The following is a 27080-nucleotide window of genomic DNA, read 5'->3' as shown; positions in this document are numbered from 1 at the left end:
TCACGAATAATTGAAATATTAACTGTTTCCATGGTTTTATAATCTCCGCTGATTCTCTTTATAACTACGCGACAGAGAAAATCATTTAACCCTCTGTGAATTTTACCACACGCACTCCCCCCTTTTTTTTCAAGAAGACTTTTTTTTCCGATTTTGTTCAGGGGTGATAGTGTCTCCCCCCTCAACTCAATAATAATAAACCGAGGAAGAGAAATAATCTGTCAAATAGAGATCATCCGAATTTCTTGCCAATAGCTTGCAAGCAAAGGGGTTAAATGAAATGCATTTCAGGTTTCTCCGAGCAGAAATTAGCTAAAAAAAGGAAAATACGATTACATTAATGTGCGGCAATAGGGAGGAAAAGAGATGACTAGTTAGTTTTTCTTCCCTGTGTGGATTCCAAACTGGTTTTCATGTGTGTGTAAAAATGAATAAGAAAAAAAAGTTTAAGATAACAACAATAAAAGCGATGTATACCTTACTACCCAACCCCGACGTTGGCCTTTTCGCTAACTGGCCGGCCATCCAATTCGGGCTCTGGCCAGATCCTATATGTCGATCCCTACATTATGTATATCGATTCCTATGATTCGGTGTCATCGCCATGATGGCCATTTATAATCAGTCATATAGCTAATTCAATCTTAATGATCAAAGAAAAGTTGTAAAGATCAAATTTCGCATTTATCGCATCTATTTCGTAGATACCCCCTAGATCGATAGTAGTACCCCCTATCAATTGATCATGGGAAACCAAAAATCTGTGATTGCGTAAACACGGTTACCAATTCGAAAAAAGAGAAGAAATTTTTCAATTATGGCTATAATGTGTTATTTACTTGGTAATGATGGTGAAAAAGATAGATATATTCCTCCTTATTATCTTTCGGAATTTTTATAAATAGCCGCTGATGGCCTTCAGTCCAGAGTCCACTATGGTGTCCGCATTCAAAGGGAAGAGCAAATTATTGACCTCTATATTTTATTCTTTCCTATAAACATTTCTTTCGCATGACGATAGTTTGGTTATGTTAGTAAACTGACACCCATACTGGACTGAGAGGCGTTCCTCGATCGTGATGGAACAGTTCGACAATGAGTAGCACCTGCAAATGACGTGTTAACAGCTGTTTCGCAAAGTAAATAGCATTCGTATATATTGCGACGTGAACTCAAATGGATAGTTGATATTCTTTTCGGTAGTTATAGCATTTCTCGCAAGCATGTTGAAGATAGCCGTTGTTATTCTTTCGATGAGTTATATACTCGTCGACGCCACCGATTCAAAAAATCATAGGCTGGTCGGCGGTTTCGAAGAGACTGGTGTCGATGGAGAGTTTGTCATCAAGGCGAGTCAAGAAGCAGCCCGAGAGATTAATGAGGATTTCGCAACTCAACATCACATGAGGTTGAAGAACATTCAGAGAGCTCAGACGCAGGTGAGAGCGCAATCGTGATTCTATAATATAATCATCCAGTGCGTTTCCCCCTTTTTCGTTTCTAGCGAAACCTGAACAATTCAGCCTGAACAATCGCTAGAGATTGTTCAGTTATGTTTATAAACATATTTATTTCCGTAATACAGTATATTCCCCCCCCCCCCCCAATAAAGTAGTTCCATAGAGGAATATGGACGAGGTGCATGTGTGGTTTAGTAGTGTTAGATCCCAATTTACCAGTTCAGACCCAGTACTCGCAAACATGTTGTTGTTTTTTCTGGCTGTATAGATACAGTTGAATCCCGTTTCAATGAATACCGTTATATCGAAAATATCGTTTTAAAATGAACGCTTTTGTAATGCTCCAGATAAGTTTACATAGGAAAAATGCAAAAACATGGAATTTTTTATAACCAAGTGATTTTTCCGTTCTCCTGGAGTTCGTTATAACGGGATTCGCCTGTATTATTTTTTAACTTCAAGGAGTTCAGCCCTGACTTCAACGATAAAACATCCATAACCCTTGAAGTAAGGGCTGAACCACTACCTACTATGTTCTACATATAGGAGGTAGTGACTGAACAAGAGGCGGACTTATGGCTCTGCAGCCTGTGGGGCTGCACAAATTTTGCCGCCATTCTCCAATTCTAGTCTGATTTTTTAACCAGTCATTTTCAAAATTTATCGTCCTAGGCCCAGCCCCCTCCTCTCCTACCTCTATAAATACGCATGTATATGAGTGACGAAAAGTCACCCTTTTCGTCACTTATATACTTGCACAATTTCTTGGTCAATCTTTTGGTCGTCACTGACCTGGTCCTTCATTCTCTAAGTCACTACTATGCTTACAAACTCTCAAGGTCACTTTGTTTGGTCACTTCCTTGCTCACACATTCTCTAGGTCAATCTTTTGGTCATTCGCTGACTTGGTCCATTGCTCTTTAGGTCGTTTACTATGCTTGCACGCTGTTTTGGACACTCTCATGCTTGCACACGTTCTAGGTTACTTTTACGATCACTCACCGAGCTGATCTCACGTTCTTTCGGTCACTAGTTTGGTCACTCACAAGTTCGCAAACTATTTAGATCACTCTAATGATCACTCGCTAAACTGGTCACTTGCTCTCAGGGGCGTCGACTTGAGCTTTGTATAGGAAATTTTCATTTCTGAATCAATTCTGTAGTGCTCAGATCCGTGCCACAAATTACCGTGGGTGCTTGAGCACTCCTAGCACCACCGGCTCCGCCGCGACTGCTTGCTCTCTAGGTCTCTCCCTTTTGGTCACTCACATGCTCGCAAACTCTCTAGGTGTCAGTGGTTCTCAAACTTTTTTATTCTGCGGCTTCCTTGCCCTAGTATGCGGATTCCCAGAATATTATAACAAAAAACCGCTTCATTTTATTGAATAGGCACACATTAATAAGGACAGCTCATCGCGAGAAGGCCCTGGCAAAGGTTGGTGATGACCCTAGGATCCACGACACACACTTTGAGAACCACCGCTCTAGACAACTCGTTTGGCCGCTCACTGACCTATTCCTTCGCTCTTTAGTGAATTATGGTTTTGCCGCCTGTGAGCGCAAAACAAATTTTGCCACCCTTCTCGCATTCCACTAATGGTCTCTACTATTTCTTTCCTAAAATTTCCGTCCTCCGAACTTACCGGGCTAAAGCCCCCCACACCCCCCCCCCCCCCCCTAATGCGCCACTGGGCTGAAGTGCCTGAGATTGAAAAAATAATATCTACACAGCGAGAAAAAGCAACGCCCCAACGTTTGCGCGTACAGGGTTATAACGCTTTAAAAAAAAACCCGTGATGAGAAAACGTTATAAGCGGGAAAACGCTTTATACGGATATCTCGATGAGTATTAGTTGTAGTCTGGCCGAAGAAAATAAAGTCGAACTAAGAGCGGGAAAACGTTTCAAGTGTGAATGTTATGAGCGGGATCCACTGTATTTTAATATCAACTCGCGGCGATGAATTATGGGTAAATTATGCATCTCCTTTCAATAAAAAAATGTGTTTGAATCAATACAGACGCATTTCTTTGCATTTTTTTAAATGATATGATTCTTTTGACACATATACCGTAGAACACTTTTTAATCAGGGGTTTACGAACCCGTTGGAGGTCCACAGAGAGATTTCGGGTCAGTAAGCTTTAGATGACAAAATAAACAAACTCATTGTTTTTCAACATTGGTATATACTGAATATTATTTTGTAAATGGTTCCGTAGAACTTTTTTTTTAAGGTATCAACATAGTGTATTCATACCCGATTCTGGTAGTCGACGCCGTTACGGATTGGTTAAAAGACTTAAAAATCAGGTTTTTAACCGACCAGCAATGGCGTCAAATTGCAGAATCGGAAACTAGCGGGCACTATGTTCATACCCTTATCCGAAATTAATACATACTGAGCACATTTCGGGTAAGGCATATTCTTAATATGAATACATAAGTATTTCCGCAGAGCTTTAAAAGATTCATAATAATGAGCTAGAGCTAATAAAGAGCGAAACATCATCGTTTTAGAAATTTGCATGATTGAATTATACAATTTTACGTGTAGCTAACAAAATTAGCTCACCATTTATTTGCACTGTTTTTTTTTTCGTCACTAACTTCGTGTAGGCCTACACTCTCCCAGACTACACATGTATCTTTAAAAAATTAAAAACAAATCATTTTGGTTCTATTGGATGGGAGATGTTTTACTGTATTTAAGAGGTTCACTCGTATATATTACGAACAATGCGAAATTAGTTCACTTCAATATACGTTAAGGAAAAAAAAAAAAAACTCAGTGTCATCATACACGGGTTCGGATTCTTGTGTGTGTGTGTCTTGATTCCTTCTTTCAATTGAATTCTACTATTCTTAAAATGTCTCGAAATACCTAGTCCAATGGTACCTAGTCACAACGTTCCGTCCGAAAATTCAACCCCCAAGGGGGGTCATGAGGCGTTCAAATGTTATATGGGGGAATCATCGCGAAGTAATTTTCAGATTGCCAAATCCACGAGAGTGAAGCCGCAGGCAAGAGCCAGTATTTTATAAAAAGGAAGGTTCACATGGTAGTAGCTCATTCTTTTAGTAAGATGTTAACGAAAAGGATTAGTCTTTCAAAACAAAAAATGCCCCCCTAAAATGCTACTTCGCGTACACCAATAATCCCATTGAGTACGGAATGCGAATACGCAGTCGAATTTGGTTATAACAACACCTTGGCTACACCCCCAATAATTGGTGATCTTTGAAATACATTCCCTTAGAAAATAATGTTAACGATCATTGCTTATAACGACCATGAAAACACAACGACCTCGGATATAACGACACATTTTCCGTCGTTTTTGATTCCGTTTTTATGTTTTTGTCAAGCAATCAACTGAAAGAGAGCTCATCACATTAAGGGAATGTTTGACTGTTGTTCTACTGATAAAAAAAAACAGACTCATTTTAAATGTGTAACGTTCCGCCTTGTTTTACTAACATTACTTACGGGACATTCACGTATATTCCCGTAATTTTGGATTTCTCAGACTTTTTTTCTTTAAAAGACCCGTTTTTTCCCTACACACAATTAAGCTTACTTCAATTCGTAATCCCTATTACTATTGAAAATGATGATTCAAATACTTCACAGATTGTGTTATAATGAATATGACTATAAATAATTACCTCACTCATTTGCCATGCTCAATTATTTTTCTGTTAAATGCATTTTAAATCACTGCATATTTGCTGTAGCACCGTATTTCTCGCCTATGGTTATTCACAAGCAATATTTGGCAATTTTTCTGTCAATTAGCAATATTTCTAGCGAGAATTGGCGATGTCCCATATTAATGATGAAAAGTTTTGCGTATTTCTATCGATAAAATGTGGTCACTTTAATTGAAGTAATAACTTCATGTCCAGTAATATATATATATTGCATCACATTATATATTTCTCTTTAAAAATGGTCTTCAAAACGTCTCTCTCCGCTGTAACGGCACCTTGGTTATAACGACAACTTTTCACGGTATCTGCGGTGTCGTTATAACTGAGTTCGACTGTATATACAGTGGTTTGTGAACAGGAAGCGGGGGGGGGGGGTTATGAGCACCCCAATATTTTCTAGTATGGGAGCCGAGCATCCCCAGAAAAAATTTAGGAATCGAAATTCCTCCCGTACACTGAGCATCTACACGTTCCACTGTGGCCGGTTCAGCGCATATCTAAAGGATGGACGTAATAATCTCAATAAAACCACGAAATAATTCAATTACGTAATTGATATTCATTGGTTATCAATGCTCATTTCAGACCCATTCTTGTCTTTTCTTTCATTCGAAACTTCTTATTCGTCACAGGTTGTGGCTGGAATCAACTACAAGCTGACGCTGGTAATGGCCGAAACTGTTTGCTCTCGCAAAGGCGTAGATTACGGAAGCGTCGAAAAATGCGATTTCTTGGAAGGAGTAAGTTGTTGATATCAAGTAAAATTTTTTTCCCAAAATAAAGGTTAACATATGGGGGGGGGGGGAAGAATTAACCCTTTAAGTACTGACGTGCACTTCAAGGTATCACCAACATCAACATTTTATTCCCTATTTTGTGTTGGTATTTTCAAGTATAAAGGCTGTATAACTGCTTCACGATTACCAGATGACAGTGAAAGTGTGGGACAACTGGTTTTGATTTTTTAAATATGTTAATTAATAAAATTCAGTTAGAGATGTTGTTGCATCCCCTGCAAAAAGTGTTTGCAGTGGTTGCACTCGCTCACTGCGTTTAAAAGTCTCGCCACAGACAGCAACAGGTCTACAACGATACAATTATATACAATTATTATACAATAATAACAATCATTACACTTCTCTCATAGTTATGAAAACTGATGGCAGATGGCGGCACTACACATATAAATGTATAATAAGTACGTACCATTACACAACTTCCCGTCCGGTTCACCACACGTACATTCCAACATGTACCAATTCGTTAGAAGTTCCGCAGTGGAATATGGAGGAGGTGCATGTGTGGTATAGTAGTAGTATTAAAACACTGCTTTTACAAAACATGTTCCCTATCGCACGTATATAACAAATCATGACTTTCTCTTCGTGGTAAAATAAATAAATATTCTTTCTTATGTATTATTACCATACAGTATTTGAATTGGTGTTTTTTTTATCTTGATTGTTAGCGTATAGTGCTGACAGTACTCTGAAGTACCAGGTTAATTGATTCATTGTGTACTAAATATTTTTGTGAAATTTTTTGTTTTGTTTTTAGGCCTTAATTAGAACTGAAAATGACCTACCAATAATTTTTCATGATAATTATTTCATTTCTTCATGATGTGGTGCTGAAAGGATTTAAAAATGTTTATTTTACACCATTGTCTTGTACTCGCGGTGCTCTTATGACAATTTCAATTGTACGCATCAATTCAAGTCAGGTAAATTCCTAAAAAAACTCCAATGCCGGATGCGCATCCGTAGCGGAAAGGAAAACTGGTTTTTGAGGTAGAGCTGTGCACAGCGCAGTCGATGTGGATGGTGAAGAGCGCAACATTGCGTATCCTCGCCCTACACGTCCTCTTTCGCTCATACATGTATATAGTAGACAGATACATTATAAAGTAAGAAGGGAAAGAAAAAGCAACTTCTGTAGATAATAGGGTTGCTATAAAGCTTTGTGATAGTGAAGAAAGATGAAAGGAAACACAAAGACACGCGATTGGGAGTCTCGACGTCCACATTGAGTACCACAAAATCACTAATTTATGTAAGAAACATGTATGGGATGCGTGGAACATTCTGACAACAATCACCAGTAACACCCGAAAACTTACGAATAATTGTTTTAGAAATATTTAAATTAAAACATGTAGATACTTTATTGTACGGTTATGTTGCTAGGACTCTTGGTGACTCTATACATTTATTTATTTATTCAATATTGTTTGGCCGAGGCCTAAATCATGGCTTTCCAAGCACCACGGTTATAGCTGGACATAAAATGCTTCCGGAAAGCCCTGTAAGTAGGTAATAATTAGGTAAGTAGGTAATAAGCCCTACAAGACGGTAATAATTAATGCTGGCAAATATTATTTATCTTTACCTCACAATAACGACGAATATAATTTCGTCGCGAATTTCTATTCTATCTTATAGGGTGAAGAAAGGAAATGCCAGGTCCGAGTTTACAGAGATTTGGAAGGTAACCACGGAGTTACGGATTCTGTTTGCGTCTTGCCTGAAAAAGACGAAGTATGAGATCCTCGCCATCTACTTTAATGTCCGGTCGACGATGTGAAAAATCAATTTTTCGTTACGTTGTGTAATAATTTCGGCTCTTTATAAATACATATATTTTTTTATTCCATTAAAACATTTGTGTTTTCAGAGCCGTCGTATTTTCAAGATCGCTTTCTCTCAATTCTATGATGGGATTCTCGTATGCCTGAATCGTTAAAATAAGAGTCATAATACAGTAGAACCTCTCTGTAACGGACACCGAAAAAATTTTATCCGCTAATAAGGAGGTACGGTATACAGTAGAACCTCGTTTTTATGGCTTTCGCATTTATGCGACGTTTGGCTTCAGTCGCAATTTGTTCCCCAATGCGCTTTAATGTTAAAATATACAGGGTGCACCGGCAACAGAGTGTATGGAATTTTACTGGCGAACCGTTGATCATAGAAGCATACTTCCAATTAGAGAAAGTATCCGAGATATGTCATTCGTGTTTCAAGGGGTTGTATAGTTATTAAAATAAAAGAATTAACTTTTTATACCGCCCCCATGTGCCCATAAACCCAATTAAAGAGTTGTTGTTTGCCTCTCTCTCCTGATGCCAATTAAAAAAAATTCCACGTTTCTAAGTGTTTTCTAAGTTTGCTGAGATAATAAAATTCAAAAATAGGAGGAAAATTGGGGAAAACAGCTTTAAAAATACGAATAAACCATTTTACCCACATTTAATCCTCTTCTTTTCCAACTTTCCTCCGTTTTTTTTTTTTTTTGAATTAGAATATCTCAGTGAATATTTCACTTGGAAACGTGGAATATTTTTTGTTAGCATCGTCAGAGACATAGGACACAACTTTCTTACTGGGTTATTGAGCACATGGTATACGTATAGCTGAAATTTTCATATTTGAATGATTATACAACCCCCTATCAACATGAATGACGCATCTGAGTTCTACGCTATTTGGATAGTTTTTGTAATTGGAAGTATGCCTTTACGATCAACGGTCCGCCAGTAAAATGTCATACGTCCTGTTACCTAAGCGCGATGTATGTTACTGTAAAAGTGACACACCAGTGGTTATGAATAATCACCAATCGTCTCGATAAAGAAAGTTTGATTAAATTTAACTACATTTATCCCGTTTACCGGCGATTGTGCATAATTCCCAAATAATATTAGAACTTCTGATAAATATGGGAAAATTTATAACCTTTCTTCTCTCTCCTCATTAAACCAATTGATTATTTTTACCCGTACATGACACTTTCACCGCACATATTTTTCAATAAAAAATTAAATTAGATTAAAATAAGTGTGAAGAAGATTAAAAACATTTTCATAACATCATCAGTCATGTGATATTGGCTTCCTTCACACGCGTCAACAAACAAAACCAAAATGATCATTCGAATTCACCATCCTAGACTATAGTTACGTTCAGTTAATTATGTAATTAATTGACTTATTAATTTATTATTATATTTAACAATACGAGCTTGAGGTTAAATATAATCTTAGTTGAATATGATACACGCTCGGTTTATGATTAAAAATTAATAAATTAGAGCTTCTTCTCTTCTGTCCGTTATCGAGAGTGATCACTAACGCGAAGTGAATATACATTTAAGTCCTATTCCACGGGAACAGGGAACAGAAAAGTGTTCGTAGTGTTTGTTATGGGAGGTTCCACTGTATAAGTAGGGCCTACTGTTTGCACTATATAAGGCATTAATCAATCAACGCATCATAATATTAGTATATAATTGGTAATTTATATTCTCATTCACATGCAGTTCATAATTACGGGGAATTGACCGTAAGTTTAATCTGATCAAATATGCATTTTCTCACTTTCAAACAAACCAAAATACATAATAGGATTCAAAGTCTACAGAATTTTTAGGCCTCATCGATTCTCTCGGACATAATTGGTTGGCTTAGTGTCACACGACTTTTCGCTTTGTTGGCTGAACTTTCTCAGACCCGCTGTCCTTTACCTCGGATATCTCCAACGCGTGCTTATCGGCCTTGGACGTGGTCTTCGGCTTGTTTTTATTTCTGGAAGGAGAGCACTTGATGGCTGACACGGCCTCCAACAGGCTCATGGGTGGTTTTTGGAAGACTCTGTCTTGATTGTGATCATCTCGGTTCCCCAACGACTGGAAGGCTTTTCTCTCGAACCTCAACTCTTTCTGGGACATTGTCCTCTGCTTCGGTTTCTCGGACGAAACCGCTTTTTTCAAGATTTGGTCGATGTAATCGTCGGAATCTTCCTGAGACGAGAATTCGTCGGTCTTGTCGATATCGTACGAAGACCCGGCGGGTGTCAATTTTTTGGCGTCCTCGAGGAATTTCGGGCTCGCGCCGATCGAAGTAGCGTTAGATCCTTCTTCGCTTGGGGTGTATCGACGCGTGCTTGAAGAACGACCCCCTTGGTCTGATTCGAATGCTTCCTGCCGCAGTACCTCTTCAACGGGCAATCGCTTCTTGTGGCTCTTTTTCTTTTGAAACTCGTTCATGTAAGTGCCCGAAGAAGATATCGACGAGGTGGACATGTGGACTCTCATGCCGGAATCGGCTTCTTTTCGAATCTTCGGCTTCACACTCGGTTCGTGACCGCTAGATGCAACAGAAGTCATGTCTACATTTTTGAGGAAATAGACGGACGTCTCGGAATTACGTGTGGTGGGTGTTATGATCTGCGGTTGCGGCTGTAATCTTGATCTGAATAGCGAGTCGAGACCATCTCCTGAGTGGAGAGGATCGGATTTGCGGTACCTCGTGCCTTTCTCGAACTCGAAACGATGATTTTGGGATGTTTCAGGATCACGATCCAGAGCTTGCTTAGCACTTTTCTCGTAGCTGTCACGAAACAAAGGTTCAGGCTCACGAACGCATTCGACTTGGCGCACAAAGTACCGGCTGTTCGTGGAAAAGTTTGGCAGAAATGTGGTCTTATTTTCTTGCGATTTCTTCCCGTGATTTCGGCTCTCATAATTCGCACCGTGTTGGATTTGTCGGTGGACCATTCCTAACAACTTGGATTGCTCCAGTTTCATCTGGTCGAGATCCATACGCAACTTCAAACTCTTCTTCCTGTAATCCGAATCGGATATTTTGTACACACCGGGGGAAATATTGAGATTTTTCAATTTGGACTGGAGTTTCTTGGAAACCAAGGATCGAACGTCACGCATCGGCGGAAACCTCAAGCTTCTGGTGTCGCCCGACGCGTGTCCCGCGATCGCATCAGATACAGCTTTCAAAAGGCGAGACGGGGAATTCTTCGCATTTTTGAGGTTCGTGAAATTTTTTTGCATCGTCAAGGGAGATTTTGAATTCGCTTCATCCATTCTTGAATCTCTCCGCACGCGATGTCTTACGGACCTTCTACTTCCGACTTCCCGTGGACTTGGCAGAGCCCTGCATCTATTTTGGTCGAGGATCGCGCAAATGACTTCCAATTCATCGGCCATGTGGTTCGTAAACTTCATGTACTTGTTCTTCCACGAGTCCTCGAACCGACTGATTTCCGTGATGACCATGTCCTGGATGCCGAAAAGTTTGCGTTCCAGCTCCGATCTCATTTTCATCGTCCCGGCGGTGTGCATGTCGATAGCCTTCAGCAAAGAACCGAGGTTGTTGATGATTTTGGCGATATCCCGATCGCTGGTCTCCGCTTTCTGTCTCATCGACTCCCTCATGGTCATTTGGTTCTGCTCCAATACCTGCAGCGCATTTTCAGTTGCCTTGACTCTCGACTTGATGCCTTTCAGGTGATCACCTATCCTCACCTTCATTTCGCTCATTGTCTCCGCCATATCGTCGAAATTCGGATCATAGAAGAAGGTGGAATTTTTCGGAAAATCTTCGGCGGCTTTTGGCATCTTGCCGTGGTTTTTGTAACGACCGTCTTTATTACCTCTAGCAGGCATCTCTGGATATGAAGGACAGAGAGAGAACCGAGAAACACACACTATAAAACACGACCACTCACTTCAGTCCAAAACAGCTGTCGACGATTATATTCTTCACCATTCTTTCGATACTCTTCAATATGATAGAATTTATATTCCCATTTTTTGTACTAAGAGAAGAATTAGTCAAAGAGCTACTCGGATCCCAACTAATAAAAATTAAAGTTGTTCTATAAAAGTATGCGGGAAAGTTGGAGACGGCCGCCTATTTAACGGCTGTGATACGCAATTCTACTTGTATATTTAAGACCTGCCAATAAGAAAAGGTGTCAATCAATAAAATGCGATAGCCCAGGGTTTTTAAACCTATGGTCTGCAGACAGACTTGATAATTTAATTCCATATGAATGAAAATTTATTCAATTGTCATAATTGATATCGGTAATAACTTTGTTTTTCTGTGGTTCCCAACTTCGAGGCGTGAATGTGCGAGCAGATCTTTCCATTAAAAAGCCTCGGCAGACCTACAACGGCACAAATATTCAGTGGTTTGAATCGTCACTCATAGTTTGACATCACTCATATATCTATGACAACACTCATATATCTATGACACCACTCGTATATCTATGACATCACTCATATATCTATGACATCACTATATATTTTGTTATCACTCATAGTTTGAAAAATAGATGGCAATATTAACAATCACGTTCTGCACTTGATACGCACTTAGACTGTTAGATGCACACGCACATTTCCGGCACAACTCATTCGGTAGTGAAATGCCCATAGCGATAGGCCGGAGTTGTACTCGGTTTGGAAGAAAAAAAAAGATGTTTGTGAGTTTAAATAAAAATTATATGCCATCATGTTTCGAGTCATCGTTCATCGTCGAGGAAAATGCGAGAAATCGCTATCCCGAATACGAGATCTCATTAATTGTAGCCGAAAAAGGCGATTGGAAATAAATTTGCTAATTTTTGCCAAAATCGCTGAACTTTGGGGGAATGAAGGGCTCTGCAAATCAAAGTAAACAATAATATATTTTTAATGTGAAACATTCATCATAACCCGGTGGCCATATTTAACTGAGAAAAATTCGGAAAAATTGGGGATCTTAAATACCGCAAAATACGGGACGTCGCTTATTGTCACTGCATTTTATTTTAGTTGGCACCCAAATACACCCACCAATCAAGGTTCGAAGTTTCCTATTGTCACCAAAAACGCTGCCGTAAGTTATCAAAATCACCGATTGTCACTAAAGATGCTGAAAAATTAAAAATGGACAAGAGAAAAGTAATGGCTATTGGAAAAATCCTAGTGAATGGAAATGCGGTTCGAGGGGAAAAAAACATTGAACATGACAAATATATGAGATGGGTATTTACTATCTCTGGCACAAAAACACTAGCAATGCTTTGCTAGTGTTTTTGTGCGTTTTGCTACGTTTTATAAACGCGTAAAAAACCAAAAATAGAAAAAATTCATTTTTTCCCCCTAAATAAAAGTTTTGGTGAGAAAAAAAAGTAATTCTAAAATATACGGAATGAATGAAAAACAAATCATAAATTTATTCCTATTTGACCTTGAAAATCGGTTCATGAACAGGCAAAACCCGGGGAGAAAGTGCTCGATCACAGTTTAAAATAAATATTGACTCGAAATATGTAAATGAAATAATGTTTGAGCAATTGCAGGGTAACCAATATATCAAATTGATATGCATCGGGGTTTTCATTATTGTAACTTTATTCGAAGCTTTAAAATAGATGGCTCTCAAAAGATTTCTTTCTGACGACGTCAAAAGCTGACGGTTTCCATGTTGGAAGACGAAGTTGCTCAAAGGAAAAATGCAGGGTTTCGTTCTTTGATGAGAGTGGAAGGGACACTGGAGAAGATAGAGAGAGAGAGAGAGAGAGAGATACAAGGGGCCCACGAGAAGGGAAAAATGGTTCAAAGGGAGCCCACGGGCAAAAAAATGTTAAGGAATACTGGGCTATATGAGTCGGTAGTGGAGCTGGATGTCTTAGGCACAGTACATTATCGAAATTAAGAAACGGAACGACGGTTACGCGATATTCAATAGATAATAATAATCGAGACGCGAATGCGAGCAGATGAAGTCTCCCCACACAGAGCAACAGGTCTACAAACGGTACAAATATTCAGTCATTACACTTCACTCACTTCACTTATGAAATATAGATGACTACACTGGGGGGGGGGGATCAGACACAACACTAGGTACTCACTCAAACTGTCAAGTACACACTTACACTTAAGGCACCACTCACTAGGTAGTAAATTGCCCATAGATGGCGATAGTGTAATCAACCGAGTTGTGCTCGGTTTGGAAGAAAGAAAAGTAATAATAAAATGTAATTTCATTATACATATTCGACGTGTCTTCACTATTTCAAAAAAATATTGTACTTTTCCCTTCAGGATTTAATTGGGGAAAAAAAGCATTTGCAAAGACTTACGAAGTGGTTTTATCACTAAAATGACATATGCATCGCAGTCGATAAAGTCTCACGTTATAGTCCGTCAATAGCGATAAATGCTGGACTGGTTTATAGCGCGATAAGTCCCTCTCAAAACTCGCGAATGCATTCGATTTCAATCCGACATCATTAAACCATGTTGAATTCGACAATACGAACACTTCATGTATTTATAGTGGCTGTTTGTTGCGTTCCGGGACTGTACTCGTACGATCTGTCTGGGATTGACGATCTAGGTGCCAAAGAGGCCGCTGAATTTGGCGTTAGAAGGGCAAACCAACGCATTGACTCGAAAAAATTGTTGGCCTTCATGTCCGTACCGAGTTACAAAAGAAATTTCGATGACGTAAGATTCAAATTTATTACGATTGAATTTTTTTTTGTTTGGTTCCGAATTGACATTGAAAATTATACTAAAATTACAGTATATGCTTAGATAAAATAACCTTTTAGGAATTAGGTGAATGGCTTTCACGTTTTGCTGATGTTCGTTTTTGTTTGCTGCTGCGAAGAAACAACATCGGATGAATTTTGATAGAAAGAGAGGAATTTCTGATAATCATTCTGTAAATATGTTACGGTTATTGATATAAGTCCGGTTATCATAGATAATGACCGAGCATTTTGGTAAGTTTGATGAATTTCACTAAATTTATCACCTTTACCGGAGATTATGCATAATACCCAATCGCTGCTTCGTTAGTAAACATGATAAATCGTACTATACATGCTAATTCATACATGTTTTATATCATTATATCAGGGTACGAACGTAATTTTTTTTCATCATTACATCGGGGTTCGACTATATTTATCACACATACTACTCTCATTTGGAATTTTTTGATATTTATCAAAGTCACCAATTACACTGGGGCAGTGGTCCCCAAAGTGTGGGTCTCGTCAATGCATTGGGAGGGGGGGGGGGGAGATTCTCTGAAATAAAAACGTATCAATAAGAAATTCATTCTTATTTTAAAAGCATGTCAAAACTAAAAAATGCCTTTACTCAGCAAGAGCTAAATTACCGTGTATCGTACAATGTAATTTTATGAAATTCTACTTGTACAATAATCAATATATCAAGTTAATACACGGTGACTGATTTAAAAATTGAATATTTACTAGCCGCTTTAAGATCAAGGACGTAATATTGCGTCCGAACGCCAGAGGAATAAATTCAAACAAGCTCACCCTGTTCTCTTTATCTCTCTCCTCATCCTCGCGAAGAGTTGTTTGCCATAAACAACACATTCTGAAAATTCATTAAATTTTCCTCAGAGGAATACTGTATTTATACGAGGTGCATGTCCGGTTAAGTAATGAATGCTGTAAAACTCTGTTATATATAATAGCATCGAAGAATTGTGCGAAATTTTTTCGGAACCAATCAAACAGAGGTTGTCATTTTCAAGACTTTTTGGTGATGAAAAATATAATCAGATAAAATCCACATACTGTGCATGAAGTTAGTTCATGTAATTAGGATGACAAAATATTTGATCGAAATTATTTTATTAATTTTATCTAAATTATATTCGAATTTAGGATCACAAATATCACCAATTTTCACCAAAAAAAGAAAGTGCGTATTGTGTTGGCGAAATTGCCAAATACTATGTTGCTCTCATAAAGCTTATAAATAATCCTTGGTGAGAAATAAAGTGCTGAAGAGCAAGCCTGTGTGTGTGTGTGCAGGAAATTAAAATGCATTTCATGGAAAATAAGAGATGAATATAAATTACTAATTGGGAATCATGAAAATTACCCTACATTTAGTAAAGATTATGAATTGAGAAGTGAGATTTCTTGAAGAAATTAGACATTTTTTTAAAAGAAGTCGATAAAGAACATGCCGAATATATATATATTGGGCGAAGAGGTGCAGAGCCGCATCATGCTGCTAAATTTTAGGGGCCGCAAAAATGTGATAATAATACAGTCGAACCCCGATGTAACGCACATTTTTGGCACTATAATGAGTTTGGCGAATTACAAATTACCGTGTGTAATCTCTATATATTGAAGATTTTTTTTACTGAAAATTTTGGCGTTAAATCGGGGGTGTTCTACGACGGTGGTTTGACTGTACTGATTAAATTTGACTTTAACGTTCTTAACAAAGCTAATAGCTTAAAATTCTGTTAAAATTCAAGAACTCTCTCTAAAATGCAGACATCGAATCCTCTGTGGACAGGGTTTCCACAGAACCTCCCACCCCAAGCCAAAAGAAGGATGCAGGTGGATCTAGCTCTCCGGACGTTGGGCCAGATAGGGACGCTAAATTCTTTTTTAAAAATTATTCAAATTATAGGAGGAAGGCATAATTCATGCCTTGCACATTCAGGGGTGAAAGAGTATCCAATTTCGGCCGTGGGTAGATAATCGGTTCTCTTGCCCAACAACCCCCGACCCCCAAAGTTTAAACCTTACAGAGGCAATCCCGAGATGTCTCGTCCGAAATATCTCGGGTCACACACCCTCCCGCTTCCCATCTCAAGGAGATATCGAAGAGTTCCCGAAGGAGAGGGTTGCAAATTTGAGTATAAAGCACTTGCGGAGAGCGTGATATGATTCAAAACATCAAGAAAAATTAAGCGGTCCAGGTAAAAAAAAGTCATCGAGATAAATAAGTCATAAAATTATAATATGAATCTTGATCACAAAATTAAAGGCCAATACGGGAATATCCCGTATAAAGGTATCCAGTAAGTACTAGCACGGCATTTATCTCATCAACCGTCCGTCGTAGAGGTATGATTCCAATTTGAAAAATGCTCAACAGGCGTTCAAAAATTACCCTGTACCAGTCTCTACTGATGCCAACAAAAAAATTTCCCATGTTTCCAAGTGCACTATTCACAGAGATATTCGAATTCGCGAAAAAAGGAAGAGATTTGGGAAATAGCGTTAAATTCGGATAAAACGGTTTTCCCGCATTTAACGCTGTAATTTCAAAAATTTCCTCCGTTTTTTGAATATCTCTGTGAATATTACACTTAGAAACATGGGAAATTTTTTGTTGGCATTAGTAAAGACTAGGCACAACAGTTTTCTGATTGGATGTTAGAGGACAGGGGACCGTTTAAAAATGTAGATTTTTTATTTTGTGACACTGTATTCTCTACTCTTGAAACTGGTACAGGACAATTTTTAAACACCTTTTGAGCATTTTATAAATTGGAACCATACCTCTACTACAGACGGTTGATGAGATAAAGGCCGTACTAGCACTTACAGGACACCCTGTACACATATTTTAAGAACTATGCATCAGTAGAACAAGAAGGAAATTCCCTCAACACGATGAGTTTTAATTCTAGGAATTTCTAGAATATAGTCATAAAAGCCCAAGCGACAAAAAACAACGTTATATTCTATGCGATTTCATCAAACAACATAAAGAACGTTCATTAACATGATTCTCTATGGCAGTGGTGCGCAAACTGTGCGTCGCGAGGGGTCGTGCTAATGAAGTAGCGGGGTCGTGAAAGATTCTCCAAAATAAGAAATTCATTTTTATTTAAAAAAATATTCTAAAACTAAAGAATGCATTAATTCAGCTGAGCCAATTACCATGTATCATACACTGTAATTTTATCGAATTCTACACGTACAATAATCAATACATCGGCTCCGTCATGCCAAAATCAAGAATTTGCAATGTCCTTGCAAAAATAAAAGAACGTGGGAAACGTCGTTTGAATGTTTACTCTATCCAAGGAAGTTATTTTCCTAAAATGTTCTGTAACGCGCGTTTCAATAGGGATACACATTCGTGTTTCAGGCACAACATGGACAGCAAAACAAGGTATCTAAACAGCTGATTAAAAAAAAATGAAAATTTGTACATTCGTGCTTCTGGCATGCGGTGGACGATATCAAGCTAGTACCTTTATTGGAGAAAATCACACCCGATTTCAAAATTGTATATTTCTTCAAAATTAAAAACACAGAATAAAACGGTAAGTAATATGTGAATATAAGGGGGAAAATGTGCCTACGTTTTATGAAATTTTGAAATCGGATGAATCTGTGTTTATCACTTTGGCACACGAAAATCAAGGATCGTACACCTCGCTACACTTCCATCTTGCATAAGAGACACCAAGTACATCAAAAAACAAAGTAAATATTTATATGATATTTGATGTCATGGTTTTCCGGAATTACCGGGACATATGGTCAGCCAATGTAGGAGTCGCCGATGAATCTTTTTGTCAAAAGGGGGATCGCGCTTCAGAAAGTTTGCGCACCACTACTCTATGGCAGCGTTTCTGAACCTATGGTCTGCGCGACGGTGTTGTCGTTTGGAGGCAAACTCGATAATTCGATTCTAAATGAATGAAAAATTATTCAATTGTTGTAATTGATATTACCAATATCCATATGGGTTCAAATAGAAATTGTCAGGTTCACCATACCTCATACAGGAAAATATAAGAAATTGTATGGCTGCCCCAAATCGTAGTAAACAAAATATATTTGACAAAAAAAATATTGAAATGAAATTTTTTGAAAAAATTCTTTTTAATCAAATTCTTTGTGTACAACACGCACACCAGGGCTGGACAAATCCCAAGGTGATCATGGCGAATAAAAAATTGGTATTTAGTGCCTACAACTTTTTTTGGAGCAGTTACTAAATTGCTGGTGGAGAGGAGCACAAAATGTTTGGAATTTACAGAATCATATCTGCCAACATGACAGAGGGCTACTATGCCCTGACAAAGTCGAAAGAAGCATTATTTTGGATATTTTTCTCCGGGTAAAAATTTTTTTGGTGCCTAGATTTTTTTTGCGATTTGTCCAATTCTGACATTGCACTTTCCGACATTCACAAATTCATTAGAAGTTTGTGAAGTTAAGAAGTTCATGAGAAGAATGTGAATGTTTTCCTAATAGTAGCAGTAGTAAATTTTTTTCGATTAATAACGAAACAATTATCTACATTTAGGAACCGAAATCAATCCTATACAGTTTTGTTATGAGGCTAAGAGAGACGTCGTGTGACAAAGCTGATGTCGATTACGATGAAATCGACTGCTGTGAACCACGGGATCATCAGGTGAATATGTGCATACACTCTTTATCATCGCAAATTATGGTGCAAGTTTGATAGTGTCTCACATTTAATCCTTCACTGATAACACTGCTAAAAAAACTATGTTGTTAATGGAATTTTAACGGTTTTAGGGTATATTGGGCTGCGCTGATTCCGAATCTGGCATTGGCTTTTAACATATTAGCTCTAGTTTTTGAGATAAAGTGGAAACTGAATTTCTCTGAATGGTAATACCATAAGCAGCATACATATTACATTTTGTTGAGAGTATGCGTTATCTCAAAAACGATACTCTCAACACAAGTCTAACAAAACCAATGACAGATTCGGAATAAGCGCTCTAAAACCACTGAGATTTCTTCAGAACAAAATCAGTGTTGAGCGGAGTAATCGTTTTATATTGACAAATTGATTTACGGAAAATTTTATTTTTCATAAAAGAGTGAGAATCACGTTAATGAATCTTTCATTTTTAGAGAGCTTATTACACATGCATGATCGCAGTAAAGAGGTTCAGCAATGCCACTATGGTCGAAAATAGCTTGTTTTGCAGTAATATCTAGAAAAAGCCAAAAAGTAACCTCACCATGTGTTGAGCCTGAAGCTTGTTCAAAGAGTTATCTAAGCAGAATTCATCTCAACGAATGTTATGCATGAAGAAAATGCTCGAACGTCACATGAAGACATACCGTGTACTATAATTACGCATGCAATAAAATATGAGTTTCATTATTGTAGCACATCGTTCATTTTCTGATTTTCTGCGCACGAGGGTTAATTAGACCGGGACCAGAATTTATTGCCGATACCAAACGGCAGCGTTCGAAATTTTGCTTTTTTTTTATTCTCATCAATTGATTGGTGCATGGTCCCATGGCGTGGGATCCCCTGCGGAAGCATTCCTTACCTATGGTCATGTTGTCACCATGTCTTTGTACCTCCGCGTCAGGAAACTTTTTGAGAAACACGAATTATAGGTATTGAATTCGTGACATCTATAGACATCCTTTGATACTTTGCGCGATAGCTTATCGACCTGGGCTTCCACCACCAATATGAGTTTTATAAATGTGTTTTTTCACATTATATTTGTATTTACAAAGTACACTGCTCAAAACAATTAGGGGAGCAAGCAAAAAAGTGAAGAAAACCGTGCGAGACAGCCACGTATTGGCATACAATTTGAAAATATGGAAAAAACATGAAAAGATGATTTAGGGCAACAATTTGGTTACATTAAACGATAAAAAATTCACGGAAGTGCTGCCATCTATTGAGTGATGTTGAAAAAATAGTGTTTCTGTATTTTTATGTATTACAAACTGTATTGTGCAAAATTTTTGAAAACATAAAAATTTAAAATCATGTCATTCATTAGGGCAAACCCTGCACTATCCATGTGTAAGAACCGACCCCCACTACTTTTTGGGACTGATCAATATTAATACCCATGTTATGACTTCTATTTTGTAGGTGTTCTACGACAAAAACTATGCGATTTCGGAACCTATCTTTTGACTTATGGGCTTAAGGAACACAATTCTACCGCAATCAAATCCAGCTTGCTAGTCATTAAAAAAAATAGTACGATGTACGGAGGAGTTATGAATGTGATTTTATGTAGAGAAGAGATATATCCCTGAATCAATTAAAACATATCACTAAGGTCATTTTTTCTTCCTTCAACATCTTTTTATTCATATTTGGCTTTCGAAAAATTAATTTGTATTTTGCACGGCCTGAAGAAACAATATGGGCCGTAATAAGGCTGGAAAAATCTCCAAAAATGTACATTCCCAAGTCAATATTTCACGCGCTAACGTAGAACACGTGGTTCGAAAAACAAAAATTGCCCTGTCAAAACTTTCATATACCCCAGAAATGTCTGGAAATTGTTCTAACCAGCCCTGGCCCGTACGCCTCCAAATTTTGGTCATCAATGTTCCAGTTGACGTAACCCCGACCCATAATTATGTGGATTGATAATCTCGACTCGGCAATGAATGTTTCGTACAGAAATGTTTCGAGAGTTGTACATGCAAAGCTTCAAAATTGCTGAAAAAAAAAAATGGTCACATCAATCGGAAGACATTAAACATCTATATATATAGATTTCAGTTCAAACATTTGAAGATACATCCAGAGAACAGGAAAAATCAATATGTTTATATTTCATTTTGCATTGTATATTCTATACTGGAATAAAATCTGTGCACATTATACAAGTCCGTATTAGATACGAGTAGTTTTAAATCGTATGCCAAAAATTGATCAAGATTGATCGAGCTGTACAAATGTCCGCAATGAATCCTCCGTGGGCATCGTGTTGCGTATTTTGCCGCAATTATTGGGAGCAAAGATATCCGGTGCAGTAATAAAAGTCCCATTCTTGTGGTCATGTGCCCAGAATGTGCAACTAGCTGGTTGCGCCTGAAATTAAAACAAAAAACGATTTCGTTTTTCAAATTTCAACTTTCAACAATAAAAAAAAACTATAAAAAATGAAATGTGAATGCAATGTGAAATATATACGAAAATGGTAGATTTTTTTAGACTATAATGGTTTTTAACAGGTTAGGTATTTTGCTACGTTTGTCTAATTCCAAAGGCTAACATCATCGGGTATGAAATATTGAAATAAAATTTTTTTTTTTGCTAAAATTTCGACTCTCAACATCTGATTTAAACCAATAAAATTGGAGAAACAACAAGTGAATACCCAAATACATGATGGCTTTTCAGTCCTAGAAAAATTTATCATGTTACGACGGTTCCTAAAACCTGACTGGAGAAATTAAAGTAAAATTTCGATATAATATCACAAAAACAAAAATTAATATACTGCTCCAATTTTTTTTTTAGCTAATAAACTGAAAACTTACGTCTGTATCCAGCGGCTCACAGCACTCGATTTCGTCGTAATCAACATCTTCTCTGTCGCATTTGGTCAAAATCATATCGATAATAATTACGTACACATCAAATGGAATGTCTTTCTAAAAAAAGAATAAGTTTTTGAAAATAAGAGTGAAGAACAAAAACCATCGCCGTATTTAGATTAGAAAGCCATCATTCCACGGAAAATCTTACCACACATTATTTATAACCGCTTCACGTACAAGCATTTAGCAACAAATTTGGATGATCGGCGATAAATCTAGGAACGTTGTCCTAACCTATCCGAACTTTAGAAAAAGGAAGAAGTGGAAACAAGAAAAAATAGAAGAAGAGGGAGAAAAAAAAATAAAAGGGAAACAATATAATATATAAATAGATACTAGGGTGTTTTTTTCAGTCTCTTTTCACATGTTTTCTTTCGCTCTTACATAAATATAGTAGAAGGACACATTATATGTGGGGGGGGGGGATCACTAACAGGAGTACAGAAAAAACGTGACATTAAGAAACAACTTCGGTTCATATGGTTACAATAAAACGTCGTGATGGTGAGGAGAAAAAGAAACATAGATAACTAGATTGAATTTATTCCACTGACGTTTGCATGAAATATTTCGTACGTGATCGTAAAGGGGTTAAAAGATCGTAAAAGGGGGGGGGTATGAGGTCGAATAGGGGGTTTAGACGTCATACTATACAGGTACCAAGGCCAAATAAAACTCGTTTCCAAAAATTTTTCCTTTATTTAGCTCCCAAAATATTTAATTTACTTCCTCAGTTAATAAAAGAACAATCTTCATGTACATCTTTTTTTGTCAATTTAAAATCTTGGTTGTTAATTCAAGAAGATTTAAATTATCTGCTTGATATTGTAATGTAATCTTCTTTTACCTTGCATACGCAGCTAAATGCCAAATTTTTTTGTTTATCAATTCCATTCCTGTTGCCACTTATTTCTTGGTCTTATATGTATGTGTGTTTTTTTCTTTCTTTTTTTCTCTCGTTATTATTTATGCCGACAGATATGTATCGGATATTGTTTTGTGGGCTCACAAGCTTGCTTAGCCCCTAAATGTTTTGTAACTGTGTTTAAAAATCTTAAATAAAGGAAATTTGAAATTTGAATTTATATTTAACGATGTACGAGTGGTTCAGTGGTAATAAGATGCTCGTCTTCCACAATGAAGGTTACCATCAATGTCCGGGGGAAGAAGATGGGGAAACAAGTTCCTTACCTACCGGGCCTGGGGCGACCACCGACAAATAACGCCTTCATATCCCACCCAACTCCACAATGGTGGGAAATTGCCGTATGGTGATACGTATATATGACTGGAGTTGGTGTGCGGTGAAGTAGTAGTCTCAAATTAACGCGAAGTCTCTCATCGCGTTCCACTAACAAACTTCGTTATAAACCAAATTCGTTAAATAAAAAAATCGTAAATTAAGTTATAGAAACAAAACTAAGACTGTATAATTCTAATCCTACTTTGTTTATCACTTATTGCTAGACAGCAAATTTTACAGCACATTAGTGTTGTTTTCTTCGTATGAGACGGGACTTCTACCAAAAAGACAACTTTTATTTCTTAGCTTTTCATTTTAGCTGGTTATTCACCCCGGCTCTACGATTCTGTAGTTTGTTTTGTTGGAACTTGATAAATACGTCGCGAAACGTTGACAAAAAAAAAAAGGCTAAAAACTTCGGTATATACAAATTATCTTTCGTAATATGGGTAGTAAATAACATGGGAATGTTATTCAAAGTCAAGGTTCTGTAGAAAATTTCGGAAAGTAGAGAAAAAACTTCGTTGAATGGAGACTCGACTATAGTGTATTTTCCGCGTTACCATCCACGGATTATATGTTGAAAAATTTTGAAAAACTTCTTGGTGTGGATTGTATGTGACTGCGTATTATATACACTGCTGGCCACCGTAAATGCAACACCCTGAAGGAAGCATGCAAATAATATGAAATTTACAACATGCATTAGCGGAGGTGAGATATGCAAATGATTAGAATTTCAGCGCAGACGCACATCACGCGCGCCTGTGGCGCCACTTCAAAGCGCTATTTAAGGCTTGGAGATTTCGACGATTTGAAGTACGGCAATTGTGTTTTTCTTGTGGTTTTTTCAAAAAAACGATCAATTATGCCTCGTAGAAAACAGCGATCTTCTTTTGATCCAGTATCCGAGTTGGATAGAGGAAGGATAGTGGCCTACCGAGATTGTGGATTATCTTTCAGGGAAATCGGTAGTCGTGTTGGACGAAACCAAACAACTGTAATGCGGATATGTGATCGTTGGATGCAAGAGGGTACGACGGACCGACGTGTTCGATCGCATCCACCTCAGTGCACCACTTCACGTGATGACAGGCGTATTGTGCGTATGGCAGTGACGGATCGCTCAGCCACATCACGAACCATAGCACAGCACATTCAGTCTGTACCGCATCATCCAGTGTCTGCGCGTACCATTCGACGCCGTTTACAGCATAGTGGTCTGTCCGCAAGACGTCCATTGCTTCGTCTACCCTTGACGCAGAACCACAGACGTCTCCGCCGCCAATGGTGCGATGAAAGAAGGATGTGGACGGCACAATGGAATGAAATTGTCTTTACTGACGAGTCACGCTTCTGTCTGCAACACCATGATGGTCGGATTCGAGTCTGGAGACACCGTGGAGAGAGGATGCTGAACAGCTGCGTTATGCACCGCCACACTGGTCCTGCACCGGGTATTATGGTATGGGGCGGTATTGGATATCACTCTCGCACTCCTCTAGTATGCATTGCCGGTAATTTAAAAAGCCAGCGCTACATCTCCGAGGTGTTGGAGCCAGTTGTCCTTCCTTACCTTCAGGGCTTGCCCACAGCCATATTTCAACAGGATAATGCGCGACCACACGTGGCACGCATTGTCCAAAGGTTCTTCGTCAATCGCCAGATTGAATTGCTTCCCTGGCCAGCTCGCTCTCCGGATCTTTCGCCGATAGAAAACATGTGGTCCATGGTTGCTCAACGATTGACCCAGATTACATCCCCAGCTGCCACACCAGATCAACTTTGGCAACGCGTGGAAGCTGCTTGGTCTGCTGTACCCCAAGAACACATCCAAAGTCTCTTTGAATCAATGCCGAGGCGTGTGGCAGCGGTGATCTCCAACAATGGCGGCTACTCTGGCTACTGATTTTGGCAGGAACCACACTTCACAGAAGTCTATAAATTTAATCATTTGATGCTTGGTCAACATGTTATCTACAAAATAAATATTGTTGCGATATCTCTTGTCTTTCTTGGTGTTGCAATTTGGGTGGCCAGCAGTGTATTATATATTTTATAGATTTTTATTTACTTATCATTATTATTTTTTTTGAGAAGTTCGAAGGTTGAAGAAGTTGAAGAGGTAGAAATGAATGCAGTGAAATGCACGTAAAGGTACTTGAAAAAGGCCGGAGCGACGTATCGTTATAAAGGAGTTATCGTCATAGATGGGATATATAGGGTGGTCCAAGAGTCTAAACCTATTTTGAAAAAAAAACTGTTTAAGATAGAGACAAACGGCTGGAAAAATTTGAAAGAAAAGGTTTCACAGCTTTTTTACCTATTACAAAATTTCTACATGCGCACTTTTAGGAATGCGGAGGATGATCAAGCCTATTTTTTACATTTTTTGCCATGTTATGCGTGATATGGATGTTGCAAAGAATGGAAGTGAGCATGGAAATAAAATGGATGGAAGGAAAAACAAAACTTTTTCAAGTTCATATTTTTTTTTTAAATATTAATTTTGAATTATAGTTTATTGATCTTTTTCTGTTGGGCTGTTGCAACTAAACTTTTTAATTGAATTTTCGGATTTTGTTATTCTTTTCATATTTCAACTTTCATTAAATTCTAGGTGATCCAGAAGTACTGACCTGTTTTGAAAAAAAAAAAAAACTGTTAAAATTATAAACAAATGACTTAAAGTATTTGGAACAAAAAGTTTCAAAGGTTTTTTTTTTTTAATTTTTTGCAACAACCGTGCTACAAATAAAATGGCAAGAAATGCAGCACAGTGATACCTCGGCCAACGAAGATAATTCGTTAAGTTGAACTGATTGCTGAAATCTTCGTTAGCCGAAACGCGATTTGAATTTTTCAGGATATATGTAAGTATGCTTTGTGGTCTACCTGCTCTCTGAGGAGAGACATTTCAAATGGGAGGAGAGGGGCTTGCAACAGCAGACCTTTTATGCATGAAATAGTAGCGTACGGCAAGTTCGACCTTTGGAGAGGACAGAAAATTTTTTCCCAAGAAATTTTTGAAGTTACCAAACCGTCAAAAAAGCATTTAAATTAACAGAAATTGATTAAAATACTATATAAAAGGTATTTTCTTTCGATATTTTAATTTTTTCAAAGATATATTAAAATCTCTCATTTTTGGTAGGATTGGAGAGGGGTGAGCCCCCATATGCCCCCCATGCGCATCTGGCATGAAATGAATGTGATGCGTAGAAATTATTAAATAGTTAATATGAATCAATGGCGAGTCATAAACGGAAATTTCGACTTGATTAATGCCAATCGTTAGTCGAACAAGAATATTGAAAAATATTGAACTTGAACAAGTTGAAAAATACGTATAAACGAAGTATACGGGATAAGAAATCTAATAACACACCAATATGCTGAGGTAAGCTTTCTTGATTTTATCGAGTCTTCTCATCGGAGTTGTGAGGAACCAATTATTAATATTTCTCATGAACGCCTGCGTTGCGGCAACAATTCTCTCATTGTTGATATCCATTTCTAAAGAGGCACCCGCGATGGGACGAAAGGAAATCAACAAAACAACAACAACACCAGCAATTTTCATCATCGTCATCGAAAATCAGACGTTTGTGAAGATGGAAATGACACTGCTAGCTTCACAGCGTTATCAGAGGGGAAAAAAATGCAACGCACGCATCTGGGCGATTTCCATTTGAATAGAAAAT

At 37.9% G+C, this 27080-nt stretch overlaps 3 protein-coding genes across 3 annotated transcripts; 2 read left to right on the top strand and 1 right to left on the bottom strand.

Moving 5' to 3' along the window:
- The first annotated feature begins 955 nt into the window (after window positions 1-955).
- On the top strand, window positions 956-7846 carry LOC149082238 (cystatin-1-like). The gene is made up of 3 exons (XM_089235745.1): window positions 956-1439; window positions 5805-5912; window positions 7614-7846. The coding sequence occupies exons 1-3, from the start codon at window positions 1224-1226 to the stop codon at window positions 7713-7715; spliced, it is 426 nt and encodes a 141-aa protein (XP_089091871.1). The 5' UTR covers window positions 956-1223; the 3' UTR covers window positions 7716-7846.
- A 6284-nt stretch (window positions 7847-14130) lies between these two features.
- LOC149082237 (uncharacterized) lies at window positions 14131-19928 on the top strand. The gene is made up of 3 exons (XM_089235744.1): window positions 14131-14472; window positions 19084-19194; window positions 19668-19928. The coding sequence occupies exons 1-3, from the start codon at window positions 14263-14265 to the stop codon at window positions 19752-19754; spliced, it is 408 nt and encodes a 135-aa protein (XP_089091870.1). The 5' UTR covers window positions 14131-14262; the 3' UTR covers window positions 19755-19928.
- Window positions 19929-21335: 1407 nt separating this feature from the next.
- Window positions 21336-27021, bottom strand: LOC149082236 (uncharacterized). The gene is made up of 3 exons (XM_089236876.1): window positions 26765-27021; window positions 22074-22187; window positions 21336-21621 (listed from the first exon to the last, which is right to left on the bottom strand). The coding sequence occupies exons 1-3, from the start codon at window positions 26966-26968 to the stop codon at window positions 21463-21465; spliced, it is 477 nt and encodes a 158-aa protein (XP_089093002.1). The 5' UTR covers window positions 26969-27021; the 3' UTR covers window positions 21336-21462.
- Window positions 27022-27080: the final 59 nt, after the last annotated feature.

Source organism: Pholcus phalangioides, unplaced genomic scaffold (genome assembly GCF_987345545.1).
Source record: "Pholcus phalangioides strain wild (caught in Gottingen) unplaced genomic scaffold, Ppha-v1.0 ptg000009l_1, whole genome shotgun sequence".
NCBI classification, from domain to species: domain Eukaryota; kingdom Metazoa; phylum Arthropoda; class Arachnida; order Araneae; family Pholcidae; genus Pholcus; species Pholcus phalangioides.
This window is presented reverse-complemented; position numbering and strand designations above follow the sequence as displayed.